Below are 27,363 nucleotides of genomic sequence, written 5' to 3'. Positions count from 1 at the left end.
ATCAAACGCACAATAGATGGGAAGACTTGTCCCCCTGAATGTCAAATTGATATCATGAATAGGGACTTTTGTCGGGGGGGCCGAGGCCGGCTCCTTAATTGTTGCTCCCGCAGCTGATTCCAGGCACGCACTGTTAAACAAGCAGAATTAGTCTTTGACTGCAGCTTGTTCTGATGCATCACGTAACCATCTCTGTCCAAGAGGGGCGAGAACCTGACGCACAGGAGGCTGGCAGAGGCTGATATATAAACTGCAGCGGCGCTCCAGAGACTCACCGCAGGAGCCCGCAGCCCAAGATGAAGCTGTGAGTCTGGAAACTTCTGCTGCTAAACCTTGTGTCTCTGGTAACCATGGCTTGTTTCTGTTCAGCTTCATGTGTTGCTTGATTCTGCTTCCGTTCGTGGCAGCCGCCCCCACCAAAGGTGAGAACCGGGTCTTCTGACTTCACATCGACAACACTCTTGATTCTGCCTTCGACAGAACTTTTGATGTTTCAAGTGACTTTTTTTTTAATGCTTTTCTCGTTTCTAGCCCGAAGAGAAAACATACTGAGTTTTCTGAATGGTGAGATTACACCTCTGTTATTCTATAGCGATTTGAAGCTGGGAGGGCAACAACTCATTTACCACAACCGTAAACAGCAAGACATTTTTCTTTCATTTAATTTTTTTTTCGCCCTCGCTCATTGAGTTTGACATTCAATCAGAATCTGAAACTTGATTCATGTTTTGTTTAATTTGATTTCATTCTGAGCTTCACCGTTGCAGATGCTTTCGCGGCAGTGACAGAAAAGACTCTTCCAGTAACAGGTCCGTAACCTGAGCGATTCACAGCCTTCCGGCGCTGTATTGACGCTAAATGTGTGGCTGTTTTTTGTTGGCATGTGCAGCACACCGAAGCTCCCCGAGCAAACCAGTGGACCAGCTGGACTCTGAAGGTTTTTCCACACTGAACTGCCTTTGTACTGTCAGAACACCTTGATATTACCAGGGAAATACACCTTTACATCTCTTGAGTTATAGGAGGGGATCCGTGCGGCATGCAACTGTGCTTGAACTATCGATATTTTAGAAGGTTTTAGGAAGGTGTCTGCCTTGTGCTTGATGCAAATGAGGGGTTGTCTTTGCCATGACTTTCAATCTAACCAAAAAAGAAAACATGTCTGCGATATCATAATATTGACCAGCATTTACTTTACGTTTTTATTCTCAGATGTGTCGGACGATACGTCGGCAGAGGTCGTCGGCAATAAAGAAATTAAAGGTTGGATTATGTCAATCAATCTGCAGAAATACAGCTGTCAGTTCTGTAAAATTAAAACTAAAATGCCATGATATTTTTTTTATTTAGAAGTGCCTGAGACAAAGCCAGGAGGGGACAGCACAGGTGAGGCTGACACTAGCTTGGTGCAGATGAGTGAGAAATAACTGGACTTTTCTCAGATGCTGACAGCGAGGAGACCCAGACGCCGAAACCTGTGGTGAAAAGCAAGGCCGCGAAGAAACCGGCAGAAGCAGCAGCTCAAGCAGGAGACGGAAGCCGAGACCAGACGGACGTCAGCAGCGACGAGGTGAACCCTCAGCAAACCCCCAAACTGCAGGGCAGACCCAAGCTTGCAAGGTCACAAAAAGGAGCGGTGGCGGGGCCGAGCGCTCAGGTGCTGGACCCGGACAGTTTAGAGGCGAACAGACCCGTCGTGCCGGACCAAGCTGATCCGGATGGTGAGAATTCTTAGATGACAGAAAGAGAAGCTGGTGTCTTGCAATAAACGCACTGCATTCCAAACAGAAACCAGAGAACAAACCAGTGTGGAAGTTGTGAGGAACTCAGCGCCACAACCGAAACGCACGAAGACTCGGGCGGCTGCCAACAAAAGACGGGCCAAGTCATGATCACGCCGGAGCGTCTCATCCTCAGGGAAACCCCTGGATTATTTTCAAGCTCACATGATGAACTTCCTCTGAAGTGTTTCCTTCTGCTCCAGGCTTCATGATTCACACGTCTAGTTTTTTTATATTCATTTGCTACCCTCCTTGAAACATGTTTCTCTAGACCTTACATTTTCAAATTCATGTGTTCATCAAATATTTATTCACAAGCAGCACCACACACATCAACATCAAACAACACATTAACAGCGGTTATTTAAACGTGAACTACATTGAGCAGAATGAATAAGAAGGAAGAATCCTGTCGAGTCAGCGCTGCAGCTCACTGTAAACGTCCGCCTGGACTCCCTGTAACTCCTGTGGCAGAAATAAAACCCCATGAGCAAAGCGCTGTGATTGTGATGGTTGTGATGCGTCGTCCCACCTGGTACGGAGATTCTGTGTCTTCTGCTGGGGCTTTCTTCGATGACCTGTTTCCTGCTGACAAGCGCCACGGTCACAAACAAAGAGGCTTCACATCTAGAAAGAAACAAAGAGTGCTACCATTCTGAGAGTCCGCATCGCGTCGTCGCTTCAGCAGGGCCCCGGAGTAGAGCACAAACACACCGATGAGGACGGTGAGAAAGATGTCAGCGGCGATGACGGCGATGACGGAGCTCAGCGTCAGCAGGTAGCAGGACTCACAGTCTGCCCGATGGAGCAAGCAGGGTGATGTAAAACCAGACACTGGCTTCAGGTCTACAGCAGAGACTCACCAGAGAGAGAACCGGAGATGCACAGGGCTGCACACATCTCACCTGGACCTCTGCTCCCCTGTCACTGTGTTGTGAGGACATCCGCAGCAGCCTCCTGCTGAGATGTCGACACGTGAGGGACGAGGGATTTCCCTTCCCCAGGAGGAAGCTGGTGTTTTGAGGGTGACGTCAGACTCAGCACCACTTGGAGCAAAACTAGGCGAGCTGTCTGCGTTTAAAATGAAGAGTCGATGAACCAGCAGCAGTTTCATTGAGAGTTTCGGTTTCCCCCTGACCTGTGGTTTCGTGCAAAAACACAGTCTCAGCGCAACCACAAATGATCACCAATAATGCTCCAGTCAGCAGAGCGCGGCTCCTCACCGGCAGCAGGTCCCTCACTCTGGGGGGCATTGCTCAGTTCACTTCCTGCATTTGAGTGGGAATTCTTCAGCAAGTGGAAGAGGTCTCAGCAAGGTTGCTGGTTCCGTTCTAGCCAGAGGCAACTCTGGATTTTCAGGACCTGTCGTCCAATCTGTCCTGGCTAGTCCCCTCAAACGGACACTCTCCAGCCCCCCAGATGAAGCGATGAACGTTGGCGTTGCAAGTTTGTGCGGATGTGTTCTCATGAGTGTAGACCAGTGTGAGGCTACACGTGTGTTAATGTGACACATGAAACCACATGAAACTTGATGTGAAGCTGCTCAGCAGATGAACTTCCTACTCTTGCCTTTCAAAATCCGCTCAGCTCAACAGTTTAAGGTACAAGCACGACATGAATAACCATTGTCACGATGCACTCCTTTCGTTTTTTTTCATCATGAAAACTTGGGATTTCTGTTTGCTGGGGCCCAGAAAATACTCCAAATTTAACTTGACTTAACTCTATACTGCACCAGTTTCACCAGAAAAAATGTTTCAAATAGATATAAAGCCATTTTTAGTGGCAAGGGGTTCAACAATAACATGGGAAAACACATTATGTAAAAATTTAAAACTCATCAAACAAAAATGACACTAGAAAATGTGAGGAAAAATGTACTTTAATAAAAAACGGTTTTAAAAAACATCAAAATTGCATTTCAAGACAAAAATATACAGTACACACTTTCTTCATCTCCACATTGGGCTCATGGGACCTACAGGTGGGTTCAAAGGGCAGCACATTGCTTCATATGTGTTAATAGCAACCTTTGAATACAACTTGATTATTGCATTAAAAAGAAATGTTGTTGGAAAGAATGATGACTGAAGTACCTTCCTCTGATCAGGTCTTGTTTTTCCTCATGTTAATGTACACCTGATCTGTGGGGAGACAGAAGCAGCACAGTGAACACCGAGCCATTGTAGGAACGGCGGGTCATACCATTCTGTGTCTTGCGCTGTCGGTGGACGGCACACTGGTACGTCAGCACCACTATCACGACAGTCAGGACGACGTCGGCCAACGCGATGCCTGCTACCACTGGTATTTCCATTTTGAAGCAGCCATTTTCTACTACACAGAATGGGGGGCGTGAGGGTCAGCGGTGCTACAGAGCCACGTGTTGGGATACACACCTGTTGCTGCCAAAGAGACACCTGCGAGAAGAAAACAGACGGAAGGATCTTAACAAGACGCAGCGCACCTCTGACTTCCTGAGTCACACCAACCTCAGGGGTGCGCGACCGAAAGCAAAACACTTACAGCAGAGAGTGAAGAGAAGAACGAGGAGGAAGTTACTGCCTGCCATCGCCAGGGGCCTCGGCACCAGTTGCCTGCCTCGTACGAAAAAGAGGACGCCTTCATGGGTATTTACAGAAGCATGCAGGCTCTCTTATTTGATCTCATCTTATCTCATCTCACTTCTACCTTGCCCTCTAAACATCAGAGACATCACTCTAGACATCAAACTAGCGTCAAGAGCATCACTCTCGAGCAGACAACATGATCTGGCTGAGTCAGAATTCTTCGGTACTCACTGGGCCCAGGTGTGTCTTGAGAAGAACGGACCGTCAGGGAGCTCTCACCGTCGAGAAGTTTCCCCTTTTGATGACATCAGCTTCCTGCCTTGCTTGAAATCATGTCTTTACCTCCCACCGGGGCAGATCAGTCACTTCCTGGAAGACTATACATGTGCTCTTATCACGTCCATCTGACGCGCGAGACTCGCTCTATTGGACGGCGCTAGAACAGCAACGTGCGGGTCCAACTCCGTCTCGACTCACCTCCCGGGCGTCATCATCTTGATGAAAAGAGAGTCCAAAACGCCCTTCACTTGAATGTAACTCGAGTTTGCTTATTCCCACCGGCAGAGGGCGCTATCGGGCTGTGGATCGCATCTACACCTCGCTGCCTTTCAACCAACTCTTAAACCACACTACCTGCTTTTCTGTTCACAGGAATAATCGTGAAGAAGAAGGCGTGAACTTACCTTCCACTGGCAAGAAAACACCAGTCCGTCATGTCCTCTCACGTCTTCTCCAACAGGAACAAAGGAACCGTGCCATAACACCCTGCTTTGGTTGATTCTCCGTCAACAAAACACATGCTCAAAAACAATGGCATATTTGGACGACTACATGACTCTAAGCAACACACTTAATGCCCACGCTACTATACTATATCAAACCATTAAATGACTCACTGCACACCTGTGACTTCACCGTCAGATTTGAAAGCCTCACGCGTCTCCGTGCTGAAAGACTCAGGGGGCCTGAGATATCACACTTCACCCCGGCAGCGTTGCTGTGGGGGCAGATGAACGCACTGAAGGAAGTACACAGAAAGTCCACAGGCTCTCAGCTGGGTGAGTATTGAAGCCAATAACCTTTGAGATGCTAGAGAGCAGCGCTAACCACTAAACCACCTGGCTGTCCTTTACACACTCTCACGTATGAGGTCACTGAAATGAAGGCAGTGAAGCGCCCCGAACTGACAAACCGTTACAGGTAACCAAGTGTTGTGAGACACGACGGAAGATATTATTGTAAATAACTGACCATTCTAACAATATAAACAATATTTACTTACAAACAATGACACTCCACAGTCATCGAGACATGAGGCGGAATACAGGGGGATTCACTTCGCCGCCTGTCAGAAGGTCATTTCAAGGGCAGAGTACCTCATTCCCCTTTCAGTCTGATAGCAACATGTCAACCCGTTTTTTTTCACCATGGCTCGCTGCCTGCTCGTGTTCACACTGCTAAAAACCCCGGGTTTTACCCCCCAGAGAGGCTGCTGGGCTGCTTCTCCACCCTCAGCAAGTCTCCTCATTGTTCCCTATAGGAGAATGTTCAGTGTCCAAAATGGCGAATTGGGTTCAAGCCCTTGGATGACGGGTCAAAGTTCTGTGACAGTGGCTAAGGGCCACTTGGAGATGTTCATCAGTGAAACTCAGAAGGAGGTTCTTGGCGTGAGTCAATATGAAGGAATCCTAAAACAAATATCTGGTTTCTGTTTCGCAGAATTTCCAGCTACAGTATTTCTGGAGCACAGCCAGCACCAGGGAAAAAGAAGCCTTCACCAGCAGAGTGGACTTGGGTCTGGTACTGACCATAGTGCAGGTCCACACCAAAAGTGGTCGGTGGGTTCTGGTGGCTGAAGACTTTCTGGCTCGGTGTTTATAGAAACAAGTCATGAAAAAAAGCTGTGACCCCGTTGCCCCCCACTCCCATATCGTACTGCAACAGTTTAATCATGCCACTACATTCATTTACATGACAGTCAAGCACTTTCAAACACCACACCAGATGGGAATGAGCTGATACAGAGCCTAAAATCTCTATTATCAAGATCAACCTTCTGAAGTGACAATACTGGAACAATATTAAAAGCTTCTGAGGAACATTTAAATGTTGATGAATAAATAAAAATGAACAACAGATATTACAAAAACACTGGGTTTTGTCAAGACAAGGCATCAAGTGTGACAAGTCCATGGTTAAAATGAACCTTTTGTAGGAACATTTTCAACAATGACCTTTAACCCCCTGTGATAAACAGACAGGTTGCCTAGTGAAAAGAATCATATCTCCTCAATACCGCGGTGACTGTTCGCCACAGCTGTATAGTTCCTCAAAATGATTTGATTGTGATCTGGAGTGTGTCAGAGTGTGTGTCTTCCCCTCCGTTATGGGGGCGGGGCTACAACTGTGTCATGCTCTATGTAAAAGTGGAGCGGTATAACAACAAGCCACGGAGATGTGAGGCAACCACACAGACTGTTGGGCTTTAAACAATCCAGACGCTGGTTTCCCGCGACGACAGACAGCTGACTGAGCAGAGAAGGACTTCCTATCATGCACTTTGATAAATGTAAGTGTCTTCACTCTCATTTTCTCTTGACTTGTTCAAGTATTATTAAGTACTCACACATCAGGAGGCAAACATGTCAATCTATAAACACCTTAGCATCACAAAGCTAAGGTGTTTATAGATTGGAAGTGAATGTTCCTATTGAGAACAATATTCAGAATGACACACTGGTAAAACTCATTTTTGACCCAAATTTCTGGCTCTGAAGTCAGTGGCTAAAGTGCGGTGAAATGTTCTGAATGACAGATTTAGTCATGGCATAAATGAAACAAACTTCAGCCCAGCAGAAAAATGTGTGTGAGTGTGTGATGAAGGAGAGCATTGTTGCTCCGGTGATGTCACAGGTACATCACCTGGACAGGAAGGTTACAGACCCAGGCGAAACTATCAGTAATAGAGTTAGAAGCAAAGGATTTACCAGAGACTCGGAGTGGAGCGGCTGCCCACCAGCAGATTTGGAAGGGCATATGTCGGGTTGGACTTGGTGGAGATGGTTAATAATGTGAACTCGGGAGATGCTTCTGAAGCCCGGAGGCCAGGTCCTGAGTAAGATGCTCAGAGATCCACTCTGCATTACTCTTATGTTGTCCACACAAAATATGGCATCTGCGATGGTGAGCCATGTTGATGGAGACAACTGAAGAACACACACAACAGAACCTCTCTGCCGTGACGACTTCCTTTTTTCGCTCTTCTATTTCTAGTATTTTTCTGGTCTAACCGGTTGAATCGATGACGTAACCGCTCGCGTGCACGGTTTAGGCCACAAAATGAGGAAACTAGTCCAGCGCCTTCGCAGAGCTGAGACCCGAAAGAGAAAGGGCGACGGAATCCCCGAGCCCACCCACGTGGTCCAGGGGTTTCCACTACAGCCATTTGAATACGGCACAGACAGAAACAAGCGACCAGAGATTGGGTGCCGATTTTGCTCACCTCCAAAAGTATGACCTCATCTGATATTTAGCCCCAAAGTTCAAGCCTGGTGACTCAGGACTGACTCACCCGTAGTAGGTGAACACAAGAGTTGCTGGAATTCAGCGGATCTTGTTGTGGTCAGGTTTCTAGTAATGTGACAAATCTGTTTATCACGCAGCATCCAGATAAATGAAAGTCTCACAGCCGGAGCTGAGACACGCAACACTGACTTTCTCGCTAGTCTGAAGGAACCCTGCTCTGCTCCGAGTCTCTGGCAAGTGAGGGTCCCGAGCACCCTCGTACTTACACAGTACACAGATTCTAGACAGGAAACATAGGACACTGACCGTGAAGGGAAACACACACTATCATACAGTAGCCACTGGCCATTTCACTTATGTGCATGTACTGCACATAATACATGTATAATAGCACCTTATTACGGGGCATTATGATCAAGTTGCTTGAGCTACTCAGCCCACTTGATATGTACGTCAGATCACTTCAGTATTCAGCATCAATGAGCAGCAGTGTGTAACTGAGTGTGTTTCAAACCCTGTGCCAGAGGACTGAAGCACCAGAGGAAGATGCTTGCAGACAGACAAACAGGTTAGAGGAAGGGAAAAGGCTGTCACATATAAAGACAATATATAAGAAATATACAGCGTCTACCTCACTGATCCAGTGGATCCAGGGATGGCTCTGCACGATGTTACATGTAGCAGATGGTTGCTCATGTGTCGGACTAGATTTCTTTGGAAACCCATGTTGATCAATATATTTATGAGGGAAACGTCCTCTTGCTTTGTGTGCTTAAATCAAAGTTTTTTTAATCTAAATGTTTTTATTTGGTTCTAATACAAAAGGTCACAAAAAGCAATATGGAGTGTACATTACAAGTTGAGATAATCAAAAACCAAAAAAAAAAACAAATACAACCCCCCAAAAAACAAAGAAACAAAACAACCCATTAGGCACCCTTCCCATGCCAGCAGCCTAAAAACTATCACCAGGGTATGGAGCGCTCGTAGATGTTATCAAGTCCAGCTGGAGCACAGGCTTTGTCATAGACAGACCAAATAATAACTGTATGAATAACAACCAGGGATTTCACACACTGAAATGAAAGGAAAATCTACGAGAAATACAGGCAGCAGAGGCGCAACTTAAGAAAAACAAGAGTCAAATAAATCTCCTTCCGTCACTCCATGGCATCAGAAATGATATGGATCAACTAGAAAAAAGATTTTTGCACCCATCAGCGGTCAAACTGCACTGATGCAGGAGAGAAACTGCACTCATGAATCTAAGCTATGATTGTATCAGACAATGTCACCCCAGACACAGAGAGTGAAAGTCTCTTGCACATCGACAGACAGGAAGAAGTGGTTGCGTAACGGAGCGAAGCAGGAAGACGTCATAGAAAGGAAGCTTTTATCCTTGCTGAAGGTTTTCAGATGAAGTCGGTCCTTCCTAGTGGAAGAGCTTGATCACGCGTGTGAACCCCGGTTCCACAGAGACCACGGAAACATCCTCCGATGGGTTTTGACGGAACAACGCGTGTGGTCAGATCATGTCAGCAGACCACACAGCCCAGCTTATTTTGGGGCGATGCTATCCATTTGATGCCGTTTTACTTTGGGTTTTTCTACCTGGTGAGTGGAAAGACACTTTCTAAAAATACCAGAGGAACCAAGGTGCTTTTTTTTTTTTTTTACACCGGGAGGATTAATCATCAGACCAACGTTGATAGGCGCTGAAGCCAAAGAGGTAAAGCAACTAAGACACTCAAAAAGTGTATTGTGAAATGTTTCAAACGTGTTCCAGAGTTTAGTATGAGCATCTGTCATTCTTTTCTGTGAGAGCATTCATGGTTTTTCCACATTTTTAATTTGATCATCATCTTGCTTTTCAAATGAAATCTTTTATTATCTCATAAGTTGAATTTGTTGCACCACATACTCCTTCTTTATTTGGCTACATTTGAGTCAAATTTCGTCAAACCTGAATCCCCCACCTCTGAAACATTACAGCAATGCAGATTTATAAACCACAAAGTGTAGGATGCCTTGGTGAAAATCCCCTCAAAAAAAAAAAATCTGATAAAATGATGAATAAATATAGAATAAATACTATACTGTAAAGTCAAAACAGATTTCAGAAGAAAAAATAGGAGGTAAAAAGATTAAATTATGAATAAATTAAGGCCAAAAGATTATGAACAAAAATATGTTCCATTAAAATTTATATACATACATTTTACTTACAAATAAAATAAAAAAATAAAAAATGATAAGCAATAACAGAAAATATTCTTAGATGACTTATAGAAAACGAAAACATAAAATACAAAAAAGTCAGCTGATAATATGTAAAAAAAAATACTATGAGATGGAAACAGGAAAATATGAATATTTAACGAAAATAAAAAAACTTAAAAGAGTGCAAACCGTGTTTCCATCCATAATGTGAGACATTGTTATCATTCAACATTGGAATGTGTAGAATTCGAACATTTGATCCTAATAATTCTATTCAACTAACTCGATCGGACAGCAGGGGGCAGTAGTGTCCTTTAACTTGCTCACACGAGGCACCATAAAGAAGGAGATTTAAGCCCCAGCGTGCGTCCAGCCAGGGTCAAAGGTCACCAGTAAACCCGTGCACGCTCAAAGAGCAGAGTGACTCTTGTTCTGTGGCCCACAGCACCAAAGGAGAAGCCGTGTCCCACTCTGCCCACAGTGAAGAAACTCTTGGAGCAGAAAAGGCTTCGCGAATCCCCCTCAGTGTCGCCCTCCTGCTCTTCAACATCAACAACCAGTCCAGTTCCACTCAACCCTGTCACAGTAAGACTGACACATTCTATGGGGGGCGTTCTGGCGTGTAACTGTTTTACCTTGCACCACAGGTGTCTTCAGCAGAAGCCTTCTCCTGCGCAGGTAAGACCACAACTTCCTTCATGACCTCACATCTACGTGCTGTGAACACGGCTCCCACACCAGACAGGTCCAAGAGTACAATTCTGTCTTCGGATTTCAGGTCCATCCTCTCTGACTGGAGCATCGAGCGGCTACCCTGAGATGGCGGTGGGTTACGAACAGTGGAACCCGGCGCCAGAGACCACCTTCAGCTACTACCCTGCTCAACCAGGACCCAGCTACGAAGCAGACTTCAGCACCCAACTGGCTCTGGAGTACAACACAGCACAGCTCCAGCAGGAGTATGGAGATCCGGTGCCCCAGACATACGTACGGGAAAAACAAGGTCACTTCAGTGAGCTCGCTTCTCACCTACCTTAACAAGCCCATTCTTCGGCGCAGGGAAGCCACATGCCAATGAGGGAGCAGAGCTGTGTCTCACACTGGTCGATGTTGAAGCCGTGCCAGGCGCCGCAGTCCATCTTCGGCTCACTGGATCCGCACAAGCTGGAGGAGGCCCGGTTGCTGGTGAATGGGATGGATAACAGCAGGGTCACGCAGCAGGACGAGGATGGAGACACGTCAGTCTTCTCTCCTCTCTGTTTTGCCACTACCTGCTGCTGAACATGCTGAACCTCAGACCAACACAACTACAGAGCTTCTCATGTTGACATGTCAATCATTCGCTGAAGAATTTGTCAGGCTTCACGTCTCATCAAGGTCTTCAAAGGCACTTTGGTTGAGACTCTCTAAATAAAGGATATTCAGGGCAACACATGAGCTGTTAACAGACTCAGTGCATGCTGATCTAAAGTCAGTCCTCAGTTAATGTTGCTAATGCACATGTGAATAAGTACATTATTTATGGTCCATTTACATTTATGGTACAACATGTACGGAATCCTTCAATATTAGTCCATTCATAACATGTCATAATGCATTCAGGAGGCTTCATAGAAGATGTTATGAACGTTGACGTATGAGAAGCTGAAACAGTGTTTCATATGTTTATAACAAGTATTATAAGGGTGAGAGGTTCTTGAGTCACAGCACAAGTCCACAACCTATAAAACTTTATAACCCTTGTCATAGGTTACCACACATTATCTTGAACATTCATAACACATTCTATCAAGCCTTATAAACTAATTCCAAGTACCAATAATGCATTCTGGGTGAGTGCATCTTATCACATTCAGACATGTTTTTATTACTTATTACACATCTCAAATTCAAACAGATAAAGATCTTTTTAAGGTTGAGATTATTTTTTATTACAATGTATTTTAAGTTTAACATAATTTGTTTTACATACATTTTTATGACGGTCAAAGCTGATGTTTTTCTATGAATTTAATGAAGAAATTTGCTTTGTAAATTAAATGAAAAATACGACACTGCATCCATTTTACGAGTCAGATCACCTGTTTAAATGAAGTAACGGGTGATGTGTGTCTGTGTTCCCGCAGCATCCTGCACATCTACACTGCCAAGGGCCTCAGAGAGTGTGCTTTTGCAACTGCAGAGAGGCTGAGAGCGCTGGGGTCCCTGGACACCAGAGAACACAAGGGCAAGGTGCGACAGGTGAAGGACGTGTTGCCCATGACTGTCTACTTACGATGGGCTTCTACAGACAGCACTGCTGGTGGCGGTGACAGCGAACCAGCCTGAGATCGTTCACGACCTGCTGAACCTCGGATCGGACATCAACGCGTGTGACGTCAGCGGACAGTCGGCTCTCCACCTGGCAGCCGAATATGGCTTCCCACAGGTCCTGCAGGTGATGACAAGAGTGAACACGACACTTGTCACTCTGGCGCTCAGCAACCTCAACAACAATCAATCCTGTCCCATTTGTTGTTTAGAGTTTTTCATTTTCAGTGGCATGACTGACTGCCAAGGTCAAGGGCTCTTTAACTTTAAATGTAATGTCAAACATCTCGCTGACTGGATTTTTAAAAGAATACTTGACATCACAGAACACTACACGACCACGCAATATAGAGGAGCCTTGCTACGTTTCATGTCTTAACGCAAAATAGTAGGCTACTTGCAACACAAGCCACCTCGCAGTTTTTTTTCAGGCGATAAACGTAACGGACACTACAACTTTATTGATGAACAATTGTTAAATGAAACGATATAAAATCTATACATGGAAATACGATCAGATGAGAGAAATACGTTTTCGTTTATCCTCCTATTAGTTGAAGTCATAATTTCTCCACAGTGGAAACGCACTTTCCAGAAAATGCCACACAAAATAAAAGCTGATCGAAGTCATAAAATTAAAAAAAAATGTCTTGTGTTGCAGGCTATTTTGTCCAACAGACCTGGAATTGCGCTCGAGACCCGCAACTTTGAAGGTAATGAAGGTTATTTTTTAATTCATGCTTGAGAACATGAGCTTTTTAAATAGAAATTTCCCATGTAAAATTGTCTAACGTCAATCTTAAACCACATTGTGGTCTGTTCTTCCCTTGATTGATGGCCCTCTTGCTTCCTGTCTTCGCTCAGTGTCACACCAACACTTTTAAATTGTTTTGTTTTTAATGGTTGGCTGGGGATGTTTGTGTCTCCTCAGGCATGACCCCGCTCCACACCGCCGTCATCTCCCACAGCGCCACCATCAAAGCTCTGATCGGCAGCACGGTGCCGGACGTTAAACACCAAAGCAAAGCTGAGGAGAAGCTCCTGTGTGTGCAGCTCCTCCTCAGTGGCGGGGCGTCTCTGCTCAGCCAGGTAGCTCAACCTTCCATTCACAGGAAATCCAGCGCGCTCTTGGAACAGAAACCCGAAAGACTGTTGAAGTGAAAACTCATGATCTTTCAGTCCCCGGCTATTTCGGTTGGCTCTGGCTTTTGAGTCAACTTTTTGCTTTCTCTTCTGGTGACGCGAGGCGGTAGTTTCCATCACTTCCACTTCTGCATTTTCAGGAAATTAAGAGCAACAAAACGGCGCTGCACTTGGCTGTCAAAGAAGGAAACATGGATCTGCTGTGTCACCTGCTGAGGGTCCCGCTGCCCAACATCCGAGAGTTTGTGAACATGAAAGTGAGTGACCCAGGAGTCGGCCCTCCTCCTCCTCCTCCTCCTCAGTCCTCGTGCACTGAACACCTGTGTTTCCAGGCTCACGGTCACACCGCCCTGCACATGGCAGCTGGGCTGCACTCTCACCCGCAGCAGAGAGAAATCATGCGGCTGCTGCTCAGCAAGGGAGCTGATCCCAGCATCCGAAACCTGGACAACAACCTGCCAGCTCATCTTCTGCAGAGCGGCCCTCAGGGAGAGCAGGTGAGCCGGGTTCGATGCCAGGGCCGCGCTTGCAAGGTCATTTGAAAATGCAGACGGAATTTGTCAGCATGGAAACACACATCGCTGAACCAGCAGTCAGTAAAGACCCAGGCCTCAATTTAGGTGGGACAAGGGGATGAGGAGGGAGGAGAAGAGGGTGCAAGGAAGGGAGGGGACGAGAGAGCAGACTGGAGAGGAGTGGAGGAGGAAGGAGAAGAGGGTGCAAGGAAGGGAGGGGACGAGAGAGCAGCGAGGTGAAAAGGGAGGAGAGAAGAGGAGTGGAGGAGGGAGAGAGAGGAGGAGGGAGCAGAAGAGGGCGCGAGAAAGGAAGGAAGGGAAGGAGAGAGCAGAGAGGAGAGGAGGGAGGGAAGGAGAGGAGTGGAGGGGGGAAGAGAAGATGGTGCAAGGAAGGAAGGGAGGAGAGAGAAGAAAGGTGAAGAGGGAGGAGAGGAGTGGAGGAGGGAGAGGAGAGGAGAGGAGAGGAGGGTGCGAGGAAGGAGGGGAGGAGAGACCAGAGAGGAGAGGAGAGGAGAGAAGGGAGCAAGGAGATAAGAAGGGAGAAGAAGGAGCAAGGACGGAGGGGAGGAGACAGGGGAGGGGGGAAGAGGAGTGGAGAGGAGGGTGCGAGGAAGGAGAGGAGGAGAGACCAGAGAGGATAGGAGAGAAGAAGGTGCAAGGAAGGAGGGGGGAGAAAGGGGGGGGAAGAGGGAGGAGAGGAGAGTGCGATGAAGGAGTGCAGAGGAGGAGGGAGGAGAAGAAGGTGCGAGGAAGAGAGAAGGAAACAAGGAGATGAGGAGGAATCAAAGTCACAAGGTGGGAGGAAGCAAGGGTGTAAGCCTGGGTGAAGACTCTTTCTAGGAAAACCATTTGAGCTTGTTTTCACAGCGTCAAAATGTTAGGGTTGCCACAAAAGGTCAGAGGTCAAACCACATTTGAACCTGAAAGCATGGCTCTCCTTATTGATAGGTCACGTGGCTTTTTTGTGTGGACGGTTTTCAGCGTGTGTGGAAATGTTCCGGCGTGTGAGTCAGCGTGGTTGTGGTGACAGACAACTGTGGAATAGATGTGCGAGTCTCACCACGCGTGGCCTTTTCCTGCTCCTCTCTTCCAGCTCAAGGTTTTGCTGAAGAAGCGAAGCGCCTCCTCCCGCCGCTGCTTCAAGTCCTCCCCGGAGCAGTTCTATCAGTAGTAATCCTGATTTGGATGCAAAAACAAACCCAAACCACATGGTCTGACTTGTTGTCGATCGTGTCTTTCAAGTTGATTTCTGTGAAATCCTTAATATGGAGCTCAGGACAACGTCCCAGGACGTGCTTCTCTCCCGAGGTCCACCTCCACGTGCCGGTTAAAAAAAGCACGGACGTCGGAGTTTGAAACGCAATTCGTTTAATTGATTCTCAGATACAACAGAATACCTGCAGCACTTCAGCTGAGTGTGTGTCACCGTGAGACTTGCCTGCTATGACTCGCGAGTCACGCTGAATTTTAAGTTGCACCTGCGCGCTGCTAGCGGCATGGAAAATCCAACTGCAAACCAAAACGACCTTTAACCTTTAGGGATGTTTCACTTTCAGTCTTCTGGGTGATGAGCAAATGTGCCACCTGTTTTTCTCTGTTTATCATGTCATAACTTATTTGAAGTAGCTGGGAAAGTAATATATAATAAACACAACTGATTCATTGTCGTCTCCTCTTTTTTTTTTTTGGACTTGAACTACAACAACACATAAATAAGAGTTGGAGTAAATTTAAAAATAGCTAACCAAATAAGCTCATTGCTGGCAGCGTTAAGACAAATAGTGAAAATAAAAACAAGGCGATGGTGTAGCAGGGCGGAGTTTCTCATCGTCGCGAAGAGTGCGTCTAATCTAATCTCAAACATGCTGCGCGTGTTCCCACCAAACATGCTAAATAATCTGCATCATATTATCAGGTTAGAAAATCTAGAGAAGTGACATCTCCAGTCCTGAATTCCTCCTGAGCAGCTGAGTCAAAGAAGAGCCTTGCGTGAGCAGCGGCTGCTCCCATGACGACGCTCGCCCACCACAGGACGTCCTATACAGGAGGCACTGGAAGACACGCTCATGAGTTGAGGACAACATGGAAGATTCTCACCAGACTTCACACAGACACTCGGGAATTTTTAATGAAAAAAAAAAAAGTTTTTTGAAGAGTCAGCACAAAAGGCAAATAAAACGTTAAGGTTTCATTTCTTCTATTTCATTGATTTTTTTTAACCCAGATGTTTAATGCCAACATTTAATATTTATTTTCTAAAAACCCAAATTCATTTTACACATCATTTTTCTTTTATTTGTTTTATTACACTGAATTTTTTAAACAGTTTTCTTTAGTTACCACTTAATTTTTCATATATTTTTTTTACTTTTTTGTGCAAGTTTTTTTTTTACATAAATTTTATTACATTGTGTTTTTAAACAGTATTTATTTTTGGGATTACAAGTTTTATTTATTTTCATTTTTTATTTCTTTTATTTACCATAAAAAAAAATTTCTGTTTTTTACATGTAACTGCTTAACTCTCGCAATATGGGGAAACTGTTTAACGCTCAAAATGTAAAAGTTACCAAAAAAATGTGTTAAAAAAAAAGCCATTAGGCATCTGAACGTGAAAAATTAAAACAACTCACTTTCTTTGTGAGGGATGTCCGTCCCGCAGGAGCCGGACCTGTGAAAGGAAGCATGGAGAAGGTTTACCTCTCGATAGGAACTCGCGACCAGGAGGGGGCGCTGTAACCTGGACAGGGTCTTTTCTCAACAGAGGGAGCAGGTTTTTAACTGGGCATGCAATCAGCTGCCAACTCACTCCCAACACCTGAGCCGGCACCTGCGCTCGGCCACGTGCTGGGAGTGTGTTTTCTCCTCAGGGATGCTGCTGGAGAAGGTCCCCATCACGGTGGGTCACGCAGCATGCACGAGCAGGCCATCCACCGCACCGGGCAGGGCTCTTACTTGGAAGAAGATCCTTCACATTTTGTACATTTTTTACCTGTTTGAGGAACGATAGATGGTTACTGACGCACTGCTGGTGCATCACAAAAAAATACATCAACACCGAGGACTCACTCAGAGCGATTAAAATGCCAGTCACGAACATGACGATGCCGAGGATGAGTCCTGTGGTTTGGAGGGTTTCATAATCTATAAGAGGGAAACATCAATTTTATTCATGGCCAGATGGCGTCCCATTCCTCACTGCTGGATTCTCCTGTCCCCACCCTCCTCCCGCTTTATTTTAAACCTTATTTCCACTTTGTTTTGAAGCTCTGCAGCACAATAATCCAGGTTGTTTATTTATATCAAGGAAAACGTGGGAAAATATCTTGATGCTTTATGAATGGCTGCGATTTTAAAATCAGTTTTCAGTGATCCGCCACGCGGACTCTTCTTTGCGGTGACAGAAGTGCAGCAGCGAGCGCTTCTTCACTCACTACTGCCACCTGCTGTCCCACTGCTCTCACAGCACCTCAATGACGCGCTGGGAAAGTTTTGACTTTTGACTGACGCGTAACGTCATCGAATCGAATTAAATCACTTCAACTTTGATTCTAAATTATTTCCAAAATAATGAAATTTGGGGTTGAAATATTTTGGATTCCTAATGTCTTGAATGCTGAGTAGATCCAAATCAATTTTTAAAAAAAATCACAAAACGTCTGTAGGTGGATACGGATGTGTTCAAATCATTTTTATCTACGTGAAATTGATCTGGATTTTGAATTTTTGTATTTACATTTCATGGGTAAAAGTTTTTATAAATGAAAAATAACTTGGATTGAACATTTAACTGCGTTATTTAATAAAAAAAATAGAAAACAACAAAAAAATAAAACAAAAATTAACAGTCAAATTACACACATCCTGACAATAAAATCAGATCTAAAAAATAATGAAATGCAACCACCGAAGGACCGTGGTCTGGTTTATTGATAGATATAACTTTGGTTCGAGCAGTAAAACTAGTTAGGCATGTTGCTCCGTTACACTGATCTGGAATGACAATCGCCAATTTAGAATGTGAAACGGCTCAGGGTTGAAAGTGTCCGGCAACACTGGAACCGCCGAGAAGGAGCGGAATGAAGACGCCTCTCCGGACGGGTGTGGACCTCACCGTACTCGAACGCGCTCTGGTCTGGAAACTTGACTTCTGCGGAGAGACAGAGACACCTCAGCCCTGCGGCATCTGCAGCCTCTTCTCCTGCGAGACCAACTCAATGCAGCATCTTTGCTCAGCAGAAAAAGGCGCTTCTTCGCAAGGCAAGCGGGTAGAAGCGCGAACTCTGGAGTTGTGTTCGAGACTTTAGATGACAATCGTAACTCAGGTTAAACACATTCTGACGCGAAATGACTTCGGAAATCGCGCTCGGAAGCACAAATTTCACACTCCTTTGTTTCATGATTCACTCGTGAAAAGTCCATTTCTTGCAATATAAAGAACAAACACGACAAGCGGACGCACCTGTGTTGTCCATGGCCGCGGTGCTGAGATTTCTCAACCCAGATGGAGCTAGAAGAGTTGGTTTCTCGGCTGCAGCAGAGCAGAAATGCGACGCTGCTGGACAGAACTGCGCCGCGTGCGTTTAGAGGCTCCTCGGGGGCCTCTAGTGGTCACTATGAGGCACTGCAGACAAGAATGGCGCAGAGGCAGCAAAATGCATGCGTTAAAACAAGGCGTTAAGGTGTGCGGCAGTTCCCCCCCACAGTATTCAACTTTTTTTTTTTTGAGTGAGAGACACCGAGCCACTGCAGAGGAGCGGCGGCAGCAGCAGCGCGCCGGTATAGATCCGCTGCAGTGGAGCCACGTCGATCGTCGTTCAGCATCGCAGGACAACAAGTCGCGCACAGCGCAGCACATAAATCACTCGGCCGCACGTGCAGCAGAAGCGGCTGCTGAGTCAGCTGAAAAAAGGCCGGCTCCAGAGACGCTTTGGAAAAGTATTTATTTAGCATTGATCAGAAATTCACGTGAGATAAAAATACACTCTACTACTACGGTATAAAGAAGGCACTGCACATAAAAACAAAAGCTTCATGAGTCGGTGGAAAGATGGTGTCGGAGCGTTGCCCGTCACTGTGGGAGGAAGCAGAGGTGACGCTCAGGTCTTTCACTGACTTGATTCATCTTCAGTACTGTACCTGGAAAACGCCGGGTTCAAGCTGCGGGGACATTGGAAACGTTAAACACCGAGGCGGCAGAGAGCAACGTAGAGATGTTACATGTTCAAACTGACAGGGCTGGGACGAGTTTTACCAAGGGACACGCTTTTATTTTGTGAACCCACTTCCCATTCCTGTAGCTTCACCTCCTCCCACCGAGGAGACCTCCACACCATGAACAAGAGCCCATGTCCCTTGGTAAAACTAGTCTGATCTAAATGTCGACTGGTGCTGAATAAATAATCGGAAGTTCATTTACCCCTGGCAGCTGCTGACTCCAAATCTGGACCTTTTGACCTGCGAAAACAGCAACGGAGAGATCAAAGGTCAGCTCGCACAGCTGGAACACACCTCGACCGCCGCTCACCTGGACTTGTCGCTTTTGGGACAGGAGCATTTTCGGCCTGTCGGCACACAAATACAACTTTTAAGACCCAACTGTGATGTCAGCAGGAATATTACTCAGGTTCCACTGGTTCATGTGGTCATGTGACTGATCTCTGTCATGTCATTCCTCTCTCAATATTGAATCCGCCTCCACATGACACCGTAGACGTCATCTGAGATTTGATTTTGTCTCGTTTGACTGAGCATTCTGGGAAATTGGCCTCAAACAGCCATCATCAGCATACGGTTCCAGGACAGAGAGAGAGATAAAAGCGCTTTCTACGAGCTTCAGATTACCATCACGATCGGAGGGAAACCCCAGACCAGGACACTGACCTACATTAATGGAGCCAAGAAGAGTCGAGAGCTTCTTCAGAGGCGACGGTGGGCGGGTCGACCCCTGGTTAGGACACTAGGGGGCGCCAAACGTCACCTACTTTCATTTGAAATTTTAAAATTCAGGCGCCACCACAGGCTGCGTGCCTGTTCCGCTCAAATACAACTGAATACTACTTTATTTTGAAGTTATTCTTTAACAAAGTGATTTACATTTGTTCCCCACTTCGGCCCCTCTTTCTGTGTGACGTGATGATTTATCGGGTGATTCGGTTTCAGACTGGCTGGGCAGCAGCAGCGCTGCAGTGAAGAAGGCGGAGCAGTGGAGTTAAGTTACAGGAGTGTAAAAGCCTGGATTGTGGAGGAAGCGGTGGCCGTGACTCCAGACTTCCGTGACCTCGGAGTGAAACAGACGACTCCTTGTTTGGCAGCGCCGGTTGAATTTAGATCACAGGGAAGACACGCGCACGCGGGGCCTGGGATGTGAGCTTCCAGTGTGAAACACAAACTTACTGACGACAAGAGCGATGCCCAGGACGAAGAGAGTCACGGCGAACACCAGGCCGCCGATTCTCAGAGACTCGTAATCTGAGGGAGAAAGTAGCAGCATGTGAACAAGAGACTGAAAGAAATCCCTCTGAATATATGTCAAACTATTCCACTCAATTTGTCTTCTGCCTTTGTTAAGCTTTGATCTAAAACACCGCATTTTTGCTCATAATATTGGTGAGGTGTTTATTCTGTTTGGTATTTCTGTGTTTGTGACTCAATATGATACTTTTATATCGGCAAGTGAAAAGCCTTTTTTTCCATATTTTTGTTCTCAATTCTCCAGTCAAAGAGTAAAATAAAGAAATTATTCACAACAAACATCCTCTTAAATGTTGTCCTCAATATTGTAGCAAAGACTCAAATTATTATTATTATTATTTAAATGACTGATTTAAAAAACAAATCAAAGAACTATTAAAAAACAACATGACAAAAAATGTCAATGATGAAAATATCATACTCCTAAAAAAACATACATACAAAATACATTTAATAGTGAAATTTAACAAATAAAAAAACGTACATTTACACATCAACTATTAAATGCTACAAAACAAAATATATGAAATTATTTTGTGATTTAGTAGAAAAATTATTATAGTAACACTGAATATTTTTTTTATGACACAATACCTCTAAAAATTTAACTTTTTTTGAAGTGATAAGTTATTTTTTTCTTTGATCAAATCCCCCACAAAATAAATTACACAATAATAATATGCCTTGTTCCTCATGAATCCCATCTCCATATTGTTATATTTTCCAAAAGCTTAATGTGTTTATTTTTCTTTCGTTTATTGATTATAGAAGAGAAATTCAGCATCTCAATTTGTGACACACTTGTTTCTCCAAATATTTATGACAGACGGGTCATATTTGGTGGTTATTCTTTTCTCTCACTGACCAGACTCTGTCGACTTGGACATGTGGTGAACATACATGGAGGTGTGTGCGCAGAAGTCATGGCCTCGGCTGACACGTTTTCACCAGTGGAAACAACTGCCTGCCGTGACACACTCCAGATGTTTCCTGTGCTCACTCTGAGCTGAGCTACTCACCGTAAGTGAAGTCTCTGTCGGAGTCTGGGGGAGAGAAGAGACAGGAAATGGGGTTAACGCTCCCGTGGCAGAGCCGTGACAACATCAGAAGAAGCAGGACTCACCGTCGTCTGCCGCAGAAACTGTGGAAGAAGCAAATCAGAGTTAGATGAGGGAGTGTACAACTTGTGTAGCATCATGAAAGATCACAGAGAGTCGCTGGGATCTGAAGAGCTGAACCGTATGGCCTCAACATCTGAACATCACTGGACTGTTTAAAACGCTGCCAGTAGCGACTTCAACATGCCGTGCTCTGCTGGCTGTGAGCGCCTGTTGTTTTCCTCCTGCTGTCACGAGCGTCGGGCAGTGATGCAGAGAACATTTCTCCCTCCCGAAGGGTGAGGAGCTCAGAGGAGAGCTGCTGCTCGCGACTCCTCTGGAAGAGTGCCAGAACAAGCAGGACGGTCTCGGCCTTTTGACTGAGACTGCTGCCCCTGCGACCTGACCTCAGTGTCGAAGGAAAGCCATCGATGAGCTTGCTCAAGAGAAGCACAGATGACGTCAAACCGAAGTGCCACTCGGGGGGGGATGGTCCCAGAGGGAGTGCCTGGCATGAGGACGTTAGACAGAACACACTGCATAGTCCCACGTTAAAAGGGAAGATGGAAGGTTACTAGCCAGTTTCAAACTGCTCAACCGTTTAGCTGAAGCTCCATCTTTATCGTGTTAAACTGCAGCAGCTGGTTCAGCAGCTTCTCAGGTGTTCAGTGGCTCCGTCACAGTTCCAGCACACACACCTCCCAACTCTGCTGCTTTCCATGAGCAGTCACGCTGTATGTGGATATGGCAGCTAATGTTTACATTTAAATCAAGTAATATGATATTAATAATCAACAGCATCATCTATAAAGAATAAAAAAATCTATTAAAAGTAATAAAAAATAAATATAAAAATGTTAGATAAAAAAGAGAATTTAAAACTAACAATAAAAAAATAAAATGATGAAAAAATGTTTTTAAAAAAATCAACAATTGACATTTGAATCTATTTGAAATTATAATGTTCAAACTGAATATTCCACTTTTAAACTTTAATTAAATTTAATTTTAATTCTGTCTTCAAGGCTGTTTATTGTGAGCATGCATGCTTGCAATCTCAAGAAGCTGTGAAAGGCTGAGGGTGAACGAATGAAACGTGGGAGCCGCAAGCACCATGCTGCCAGCAAGACTCACCGAACATCTCCCTGCCAAACGCAGAGCCTGTCGCACAGACACATCCACCGTTTAGGTAGAGAGGTGAAGGGAAGGTGCAGCTTTAGGGTTAATACTCACCCAGTGCCGGAGCCAGACAAGAACTCAGAGCCACCAAAACTGCCAACTCCATGGTACCTGTCCCCGGGAAAAACAGAATCAAGAAGGGTCTCATCCAAGGTTCAGCTCAAGGCTGGTGGAACTCACAGCTGTCTGAAATATTTCATTGACTTTAAAGATAAAATGTGTCATCTCCAGCCATCATAACCTCCGTCACGCCTCCTATATTTGTGCTACTGCTTTAATATCCTTGTGACTTAAACAAGTATGTAACAAATCCTGTCTGGAATTTTCCTGCTCCGTCTCCTCGCACAGAGAGTTCCAAAGTTTCTTGTTGACCGATTCCGACGATCCCCACACATCTGACCGCATCTCTGAGTCTGACATTCTCAAGTTGATCTGTACGACCTCGGCTGACATTAAATTCGTCCAAGAAGCTGGCTTCCTGTTTGAGTCAGTGAGCTCTGACCGGAGCAAGGAGCAACCCGCGGGCCACAGACGGCCCTGTGCCGGAACATTACTGCATATTATTCCATGCATTTATTCTCCACTGAAAGCTATTGGGCTGCGTATTGGCTGGACTCGGAGTCAGAGCCAGAAGAGATGAGGAGGTCATCAATGGGTGTGACTAGAGAAGTCAGGAATGAGTCTGTTGTGGAGAAGTTTTTATGGTTCATCTTGGCTCTTACAAGTCTTACCAGGGCTTCAATTGTTGCAGGGTATTCAGGGACTTGAACATCTTCAGCTCACATCCCGCAGGTTTATTCAACTCAAGTAAACATCCGCCTTGCCTTTAATGAAGAAATAAACAGGCAGGTCTCACACTGTTGACAGTCTGAGTTTACTGATAACTTGGTCAAACAAATGTAGGTCAGGAGCTATTTACAGCCAGGAGAACTCGGGGTACACAGCCGGTGTAGTGTGGCATCTGACATTCGGTCAGCGGTTTAAGGTTAAGATTGTTGAGTCAGCGAGATGATAAGTGGCTCACAGATGCACGGCATGAACGTGGGGAGGCTGTTTTTGAAGCTATATTTTATCGAGGACATTCCCTCGGGATTATCTTTCATACTGGTCTGGTTTCCACGGCGAGGTGTTTGAGAATAGTGAGCTTGTCACGACTGAGAACGAATTGTGTTGCAGGTACAAAATGCATCATTCAGGCCTCGATATCTAATCCATGAAATAATATTCTGGAAAGATCAAAGCCTCCAGAATCGAGGTTTTCCCTCCCTGGCCGTGAGCACGGCGCGGGATCGGAGCATGACAAGCGCGGGGGCGTGAACACGACACTTGGGTGAAGAGAAAACCAACGTTTGCACCCTGAGAGGAGGATTAACAACAAAGCCCTGTCTGTCAGGTTCAACCAACAGACACGCGGTGAGTAACACCAACAAGACACAATCCAATAATCGTGTTTGTTTGACTCCTGACTGTTGTGCAGGAATATAATGGGCAGACAGGAAAAGTGCACACTTGAAAACGAATTATCATGGCTTAGCATAGATACAGGATGAAGGGAGGTTGTTTGTCGACACTAGTGTGGACTGGTTGCTCACAGGTTTTTGGGATTCGATGCTGCTCACTCAGAAAAGTGACAAAAATAGCATCATTCTCACCTAATGTGCCACAGCTCCTGCTTCCTGTCTGTCGCTGGCCGACACGTTTTTCAATAAATGGATGAGACTTGTGCGTGGCACTTCATCTTTAGCAAAACATTTGCACACACTCACATACGTCGAGGCCGGAGGCAGTTGAATAATAGCATTCACTGAAACATTAACTTCACAAAGCACATGCTGAACACCTATATTTTAGTGCTTCTGCGTCTCCACTCTTCCCACAGCCTTTTCCACACATGTTCACAACGTTTTTGACAACTGAACTGCATCATTTTTTCAAAGTGCATTTGAAAATACCGCACACCGGAAACAGAAAACGTAAATAAAAAAAGGTATCCTGCAGAGAAAGAGGAGATCTCGTTTTCAATTCGCGTGAAAATCTCGCGATAACTGTATTCATACTAAAAATGTTAACAAAACGTGTTTAACGGCAATATTGACGTGTTGTAATGACTTAAATAAAATAAAATAAATATTAAACCATGTATTCAGGGCGCAACGAAACTGACTGAAAATAGCAACTTTTTGCAGTTTGCTCCTTATGAACATACTAAATAAAACATGGATAATACATAGGAAAATATAAACTTACCGTCGTTGTTTTCCCCCCACTCCGACAAAACTTTCCTTTTCTTGCAGTTTACGCAAAAAGCGGATATTTGCAGGGCATAAAATGTGTGGGGAATACGCGATAAGAGCGAATTTAGGGCGGATTGAAAGTGTGATCACAGGATGCTCGCCGAGACGCAGCGTGTCCTCGTGTCGCGGTGGCGCATATGCGGGAGAGACGGAGGCGGTCCGCTGCTTCACTCGAGCTACTCCCCCCCAAAAAAGTTTCCTCAGCTGGAGGTAAACAACTCCAGAGCCGTGTGTGGGGGTTGGCGGACATATCCTTGGAATTTAGAGCGAGCGGTCACGTGGACGAACTCCACACACACCGATTATGACGAATGAGAACCGAACAAAAACTTTGAGTTTGAGGAGCAGAAAAAAAGTTTGTCACTAATATTCAGTTCACTTTTCACATAAGTCAAATCGGTCAGCCATATTTGGAGTCGGACAAGTACTTACCCCCCAGATAATCTCCCTGATCCAAAATGAGCAATGTTTGTTTTAGTCAACTTGGATACTTTTATGACTTTGGTTCCTTTTATCGGCAACGTTTCTCTTGTAAGAGCCGTTTATTGTTAGTCACTTCATAGGCGTCTCTCTTGAAAATACCATTCTGTCTCACGTGGGGATAGTTCTGGATCAGATGGAGATGATGGACCTGAGTCTGAGTGTGTGACACAAGACAAGCGTCAAAACAGCACCTGTGTGAAGTGTCAACAAACATGACACAACCTTGAGGATTGTCAAACATGTGTGGACAATGGCGCGAGGGAGCATCAAATCTAGAGTGAGTTGAGGTTGAGTCTGTCTGTTCCGTACGCCTTCTGTATGTGTGTGTCTCAAGTCAATATCATAAGTAGATCTCATGATTCAATACACGACAAGGCTGATGCCCTCTGATCCTGTTAGTTGCAGCAGAGAACCAGATACTGATGATGAAGGTGATGAAACAACTGTCACAGGAGGCGCTCTCTTTAGCCAATTTATGTTTATCTCACGGCCTCACGAGGGCAGTTTACACTTTGATTTTGGGAGGGGTCATACACTTTATACAGTTGACCCGAACAAAAATAAATACAACAAGATATTGCCATTTCCAGTCGTGTGTTCAACAGGAAGTTAACATTAGTCCTGGTTAATTATTGAGTTGGCAAAATCGCTGAAGTGTAATGTAGCACGTGCAGGGTGCCCCCTAGTGGCCACCAGGGAGAGTGACAGCCTCCTCCATAATGTCAACCTCATATATCTGTTTATAAGATAGAATGTTCTGCCAGTGAGCTTGATGGCAAAGTGTAGGAAGCATTCGAGTCACTATTTCATTTCAACGAAAGAATCGATGTGACTGAAAAACATCATCAACAACAACAATAATAATAATAATAAACATAATAATGCGATCGTTGAGATGGCATTTGTACTTACGGAGTGACCACGTTACAATAGAAGACTTAAAACTTAACTTTGTCATGAGACATAGAAACTAATACTTGCCTGTGATGAGAGTTGGTGAGCTTGTGACCACTAGATGGCGATGTTAGCCAGACAAAGTGGCGGGAGACCCCACGCTGACTGAACTGGTTTTGGCCCCTTTTTTTGGTCCACGAGGTGTCGCTATCGTCGCCTCATGATGCTGCCCTGCAACACGGTACAGGTGAAACGGCACAAAATGACACGTTCTTTTTGAAAAACTGAAGAGACTCACCACCTCGGTTCTCAATAAAGGAATCCAAGATGGCGGACTGAACTGTGAAGCTTCCTCTACATTTGCCGCTGCTTGCACAACGAAGAGAAGATCTTACACCTAAGATCACACCAAGGTAAATGAAAGTGAAGCTCGGCTTCTGCGTCGACTCCTGGTGGATTAGTTTGGTCTAACTTTTGATATATATGTATATATTTGTCCATGAGTTTGGCATGACCTTTCAGCCCACAAAGAGAGAAGAAAGGCAGGTGAAGAGAGCAAGTCCTGTCTGGAGAACCTTGCTCTCAGTGTTTTTGCTTTGGGCCCGGATGAGAATTTGAATAACGCCAGGAGAAAACACAAACCTAATTCTCCGTGTTTGAGTCCAAAGGGAGAGAAAGAGGGCTCAAATGAATATTGCACCCCGATGAGTCTTGAGTGTCCTTGGATGGCAGGCTGCGATTGGATTGCAAGCTTGGTCGCGTCTGATGGCCGTGCACGTCAGCCTCACCTGCTTTCTAATCAGTAATTACCATGGGGGATTCTCGGCCATTTCTTAATTAAATTGGACCAAATGCAATTAAAAACCACACTCTCATTC

The 27,363-nt window shown here is 45.3% G+C and overlaps 3 protein-coding genes and 1 long non-coding RNA gene across 11 annotated transcripts; 1 reads left to right on the top strand and 3 right to left on the bottom strand.

Moving 5' to 3' along the window:
* Positions 1 to 2,198: 2,198 nt before the first annotated feature.
* tyrobp (transmembrane immune signaling adaptor TYROBP) lies at positions 2,199 to 4,098 on the bottom strand. The gene is made up of 4 exons (XM_053843855.1): positions 3,987 to 4,098; positions 2,433 to 2,576; positions 2,314 to 2,369; positions 2,199 to 2,246 (listed from the first exon to the last, which is right to left on the bottom strand). The coding sequence occupies exons 1-4, from the start codon at positions 4,096 to 4,098 to the stop codon at positions 2,199 to 2,201; spliced, it is 360 nt and encodes a 119-aa protein (XP_053699830.1).
* Positions 4,099 to 6,801: 2,703 nt separating this feature from the next.
* Positions 6,802 to 15,804, top strand: LOC128746487 (NF-kappa-B inhibitor delta). Of its 2 annotated transcripts, none has more exons than XM_053843555.1 (12): positions 6,802 to 6,920; positions 10,542 to 10,681; positions 10,744 to 10,774; positions 10,875 to 11,083; positions 11,156 to 11,334; positions 12,223 to 12,328; positions 12,387 to 12,533; positions 13,068 to 13,119; positions 13,338 to 13,495; positions 13,690 to 13,806; positions 13,882 to 14,046; positions 15,158 to 15,804. In XM_053843555.1, exons 1-12 carry the CDS (start codon positions 6,905 to 6,907, stop codon positions 15,233 to 15,235), a joined length of 1,398 nt encoding a protein of 465 aa, XP_053699530.1. In that variant the 5' UTR covers positions 6,802 to 6,904; the 3' UTR covers positions 15,236 to 15,804. The 2 variants fall into 2 exon arrangements, with proteins under 2 accessions (XP_053699530.1, XP_053699532.1); XM_053843557.1 differs by lacking the exon at positions 6,802 to 6,920 and adding an exon at positions 8,808 to 9,605.
* On the bottom strand, positions 15,437 to 17,006 carry LOC128746490 (uncharacterized). Its single transcript, XR_008412556.1, has 3 exons — positions 16,805 to 17,006; positions 16,698 to 16,735; positions 15,437 to 16,115 (listed from the first exon to the last, which is right to left on the bottom strand). It is a non-coding gene; the product is annotated as an uncharacterized LOC128746490 (long non-coding RNA).
* Positions 17,007 to 17,244: 238 nt separating this feature from the next.
* On the bottom strand, positions 17,245 to 25,207 carry LOC128746489 (FXYD domain-containing ion transport regulator 6-like). 7 transcript variants are annotated; one of them, XR_008412555.1, is made up of 11 exons: positions 23,546 to 25,207; positions 22,869 to 22,925; positions 22,770 to 22,796; positions 21,662 to 21,679; positions 21,558 to 21,581; positions 20,461 to 20,535; positions 19,592 to 19,628; positions 19,484 to 19,521; positions 19,204 to 19,224; positions 18,527 to 18,688; positions 17,245 to 18,214 (listed from the first exon to the last, which is right to left on the bottom strand). XR_008412555.1 is itself a non-coding variant. In XM_053843558.1 (11 exons), the coding sequence occupies exons 2-11, from the start codon at positions 23,584 to 23,586 to the stop codon at positions 19,057 to 19,059; spliced, it is 420 nt and encodes a 139-aa protein (XP_053699533.1). In that variant the 5' UTR covers positions 23,587 to 23,638; positions 24,467 to 25,207; the 3' UTR covers positions 18,906 to 19,056. The 7 variants fall into 7 exon arrangements, 6 of the variants coding, with proteins under 6 accessions (XP_053699537.1, XP_053699533.1, XP_053699535.1 ...); XM_053843558.1 differs by lacking the exons at positions 17,245 to 18,214; positions 18,527 to 18,688 and adding an exon at positions 18,906 to 19,138 and having other exon boundaries at positions 23,546 to 23,638; positions 24,467 to 25,207; XM_053843562.1 differs by lacking the exon at positions 17,245 to 18,214 and having other exon boundaries at positions 18,670 to 18,688; positions 25,062 to 25,201.
* Between the last annotated feature and the right edge of the window lie 2,156 nt (positions 25,208 to 27,363).

This window comes from Synchiropus splendidus, chromosome 15, assembly GCF_027744825.2.
Source record: "Synchiropus splendidus isolate RoL2022-P1 chromosome 15, RoL_Sspl_1.0, whole genome shotgun sequence".
Lineage (NCBI taxonomy): Eukaryota > Metazoa > Chordata > Actinopteri > Syngnathiformes > Callionymidae > Synchiropus > Synchiropus splendidus.
Note: the sequence above shows the minus strand (reverse complement) of the source record. Positions and strands in the feature narration are given on the sequence as shown.